Raw genomic sequence first — 4,084 nt, forward strand, 5'->3', positions numbered from 1 at the left:
AAGATTTATTCTCATAATAAAATAAAAATATGTTCAATGTTTTTTTGGCTACGTTACAATACTTCGCGCCTTATAGAGAGACAATATTGACCGAATATTTTATGTATCGTAAACAGCACAAGTCAATAGGCACTCGATTTCAATATTTTTGTGATTAATGACAATACAAGTAGCAAAATCTGAAGGAAATATGGAGAAAATGAAGAAGAAATAAATGAATTGTCAGGAGTGGTTGGCTCAACTGGTAAGTGGATATGCACAAAGAGTGGCTCCACCTAGGTTCGAACCCTGGCAAATCACATATTATAAAAAAAAAAAAAATGAATGGATTTTGATAGAATCGGATTAGGGTTTGATAGAGAGAAGGATAAGTAGAAGATGATGGTGAATACACATTCGCATATTCATATTCTCATAACTGAATTGTAATCTAGACATACATAATTATACACGTAACGTATACATATACACGCACATAACTATATACATGTATATATCCACACATATAAATATATACATACATATACATATGTTTGCAAACATATACACATATATGCATATGTGTATGTATGCATATATGCGAGTGTGTATATGTATTTGTATTTATATTTTGTTATTTTTATTTATTTTTTATGATGTGGTAAAGATGTGATCTGACATTTTTTTATGGGATATTAAGAAAATGTTTATATTTTGTTGTGTAAATAAAAGTTTATATATTCATTTGTCATAATTTTTTAGGGTTTTCCTAATTATAAAGGCTAGAGTTAAATATTTTGGTGAAAGATTAAGAAGAAGCATATGCCAATGTTAAATATTTTATAGAGTATAAATATGCCAACAACAGAGGGCCCTAGTCTATTTCTCTATCGTTCCTCTTCCCGGTGACGCTTCTCCTCCCCTGCACTCTTTCTGTCGTCGCCGGTACACCGGCGCTGGAGGTTCTTTCCGGCGATTCGTGGTCATTCCTCGGCGGTGGGTTCGTCTTACTTTCCTCCGTCTGATTCAGTTTTCCATCGGTCCTCGCTTTCTCCATCAATCTCTCGTACGTTGCTCTCGAGATTAGATACGAACCCGACTTCTGCGTTTTCGCGTCGGAATGAGAGATTATTCGCGAGAATGTGTGAAAAGTGGCGCGGGATTGCTCACCGTGTTGGATTGGTTACGTTCTAGGGTTTTTAGTTGGCGACAATCTAGTGGTGGATTGGGAATTGCTGTGCTTTTGTCTTGTTATCATTAGTTCCTTTTATGTCCATTCGTTCGTTAATAATGCTGGAAAGCGTGAATAGATTAGAATTTTGCGTTGGATCGGATTTATGCAAAATAGGGCTCTCTTTCTGGGGAACGTGCAGCTGTTTTGGATTGATATAGTTACCAATCCGGCATTTGGATGTTTTCCTTGAGGTTTATGTTCAAAGAGCGAATCTTTGATTCAAATGATTGAGAAGGTTTTTTTTGTCTTTGTTTGAGAATTTTTGTCGGGTGAGCTGATTTAGTGTCTTGATTAGAGTTGATCTCGTTTTTTTCTTGTTGTTTCAATGTAGTCATGTGTCCATATATGTTGATTCTCTTTGCTTGTGAATGTGAAATAGGTTCATGCTACGTCTGGAACTATTAGTTGTTTTTAGTGTCCATGCTTGGAATCTTGCCTGTGTTTCAAACCCTTTCTGTCATGTTTTTTGGTACTCTGAGTTTCAATTTTTAGGGTATTCCAGTCGGTTTTTAATGGCTGTTTGAATTTAACATTGTCAAACAGCCTTTAGCAAATTGATGAACAAAGAACTATGAATGGCCTTCACGGAGACGATGCCCAAATGCACATTGGGGAAGCACAAGATCCGATGCATGTACAATATGAGCATCATGGTTTGCACCACATCAACAATGGAAACCGTATGGTTGAGATGCATGCTGATGGTGGCACCACTGGTCGGGTGAATGGAGGAGTGGAAACAGACATTCCTTCTCACACTGGAAATTTTTCAGACAATCGTGGTGAAGTGGTTGACCGTGGTAGTGAAAATGGAGATCAGCTGACATTGTCTTTTCAAGGCCAAGTTTATGTCTTTGACAGCGTCTCGGCTGAGAAGGTGATTTCAGTTGGTGATGTGTTAGTGTCCTTAATGGTCTGATTTTTATTATATGATATGATACTCTTCAACATCTTTGGGTGATTCACGCTTTGCCTTCATGGATTCAAGTGCACGAGAATGGCCCTTCATTTTCTTTTCAATGAACTGCAGGTCCAAGCTGTGCTTCTACTGTTAGGAGGCCGTGAATTACCGCAGGCTGTTTCTCCAGCTGTAGGGCCGACAACTCCTCAGAACAATAGGGTATTTGAAAATAAAAAAGTTTGATAAGTTTCCTCCTGCTATGCGTGGCTGACTGATTAAATGAATCAGGGTTTTTCTGGTATTCCTCAAAGGTTTAGTGTCCCCCAACGGTTGGCCTCCTTAGTCAGATTCCGAGAGAAACGAAAGGGGAGGAATTTCGATAAGAAAATCCGGTACACAGTTCGTAAAGAAGTTGCCTTGAGGTACATTTATTGTTGAAATCCAGACCTAATTTTGTGAATATCTTTTGGGATGTGCCATCTTTTTTGGTAACTAGGTTTTTTCTATTTCTTCTGTGTCCTCAGGATGCAACGTAATAAAGGTCAGTTCACATCTGCCAAATCAAACAATGACGATTCTGCATCAGCAGGATCAAACTGGGAGTCAAACCCCACCTGGGGCATTGAAGGGACCGAATCTCAGGCTCAAGAGATTTCGTAAGTTAAAAAAATATGCTTTATTTTTATTCACCAAGCGTAGTATTGATCTGAACCAACTTTAAAATCTAGGGAAAGTTGTCTCCCGCTTCCAAAACGTGTAATTTTTTTTCGGAACCTCTTCATTCAACATAGAGACGTTTCTCGTCTTGACACCTAAAACCACTCATGATGTGTCTAACAGAAGCTCTGATATGTGCCTATTGATCTTCAAAGTTATTAACAGTAAGAAGAGTAGGTACTGTCATTAATATCGTAGGACCAATGCAGATAATACCCTGTTAAATGTAAATAAACATGGTGAGGGAGAAGAAGTGCAAAGTTAGAAGTTGTAAAATATTGAAAAGAAATGTGAATTATGAGATGTTCCCTTAATGAATAAGAGACGAAGACTATATATGATGTGTGATTTCTTTTTAATATGGCCAAGGAAATCTTCTAGTAGGAAACCATGGAAGTTTTCCTAAATGTGGAAGTGTCTTGTTTCTTGAAGGGTCGTATTGATGTTGGAACTGACTGACCACATTAGAAGTTTTGTGCATGGTTGATTTTTTCCGCTTATCGGGTTTTGACTAAAGCGTTTTGTCGGTTCTTTTGCTTGAAATGGTTATGGAACATCTAAGGTGCCGGCACTGTGGAATCAACGAGAAGTCTACTCCCATGATGCGACGAGGTCCTGAAGGACCAAGAACGCTTTGCAATGCTTGTGGACTAATGTGGGCAAACAAGGTAAAAACTTTGCTACGAGTCATCTATTTGATCATGCTGTATTTCTCGTGAATCATGGATTTGGGCGGTCCATATATAAGTAATGTTTTTGTCCTGACATGGTAATTTTCAGGGGACTCTCAGGGACCTATCCAAAGCCACTCCAGCTGCACAAAATCTGCCTGTAAATAGGACCAACCAGGTGAGAAAAAATCGGTTTTTGATGATCATCGTGACATTTTTTTTATCGGCTAATCCAAACTGTATCTCTTAAATCTTATTCCCAGGATGCAAATGTCGAGGCCGATCAAATGATGAGAGTTACTGGTAACATTAGCAACTCGTCATGACTAACAGAGAAATATGATCCGTCCGACCTCAGGTCAGGTGCGTGCTTTAACCCGATATTGTTAGAAGGAATCTGAGTTCAGTTCGGTTTTTATTTTTGGGAGCGAATTCCGATGATGGAACATTGGGACAACGCCCTGCCGCCGTGGTGGTCTGTTACAGAAAGGTTCATATAGCCAGTCTTCTGTTATATACAGTATGTGTGGACATACATACATTACATGCATACATATACATGAATATACTGTATCTTTCCCT

The 4,084-nt window shown here is 38.5% G+C and overlaps 1 protein-coding gene across 4 annotated transcripts in view; it reads left to right on the forward strand.

The window, feature by feature from the left end:
* Positions 1-860: 860 nt before the first annotated feature.
* LOC104816896 (GATA transcription factor 28-like) overlaps positions 861-4,084 on the forward strand; it is a 4,027-nt gene continuing 803 nt past the window's right edge. The window contains exons 1-8 of one of the 4 annotated variants that reach the window (XR_772383.2): positions 861-975; positions 1,757-2,090; positions 2,244-2,333; positions 2,403-2,536; positions 2,639-2,770; positions 3,394-3,499; positions 3,612-3,680; positions 3,766-4,076. Coding sequence is in view for 3 of the 4 variants with exons in the window: in XM_010545911.2 (XP_010544213.1) it covers positions 1,785-2,090; positions 2,244-2,333; positions 2,403-2,536; positions 2,639-2,770; positions 3,394-3,499; positions 3,612-3,680; positions 3,766-3,828 (900 nt within the window). In the remaining variant the exon portion in view is untranslated. Of the gene's footprint in view, positions 1,046-1,756; positions 2,091-2,243; positions 2,334-2,402; positions 2,537-2,638; positions 2,771-3,393; positions 3,500-3,611; positions 3,681-3,765 lie in introns of all 4 variants that reach the window. The other 3 variants (XM_010545911.2, XM_010545912.2, XM_010545910.2) reach the window with 3 other exon arrangements.

This window comes from Tarenaya hassleriana, unplaced genomic scaffold, assembly GCF_000463585.1.
Source record: "Tarenaya hassleriana unplaced genomic scaffold, ASM46358v1 Cleome26, whole genome shotgun sequence".
In the NCBI taxonomy this organism is placed as follows: domain Eukaryota; kingdom Viridiplantae; phylum Streptophyta; class Magnoliopsida; order Brassicales; family Cleomaceae; genus Tarenaya; species Tarenaya hassleriana.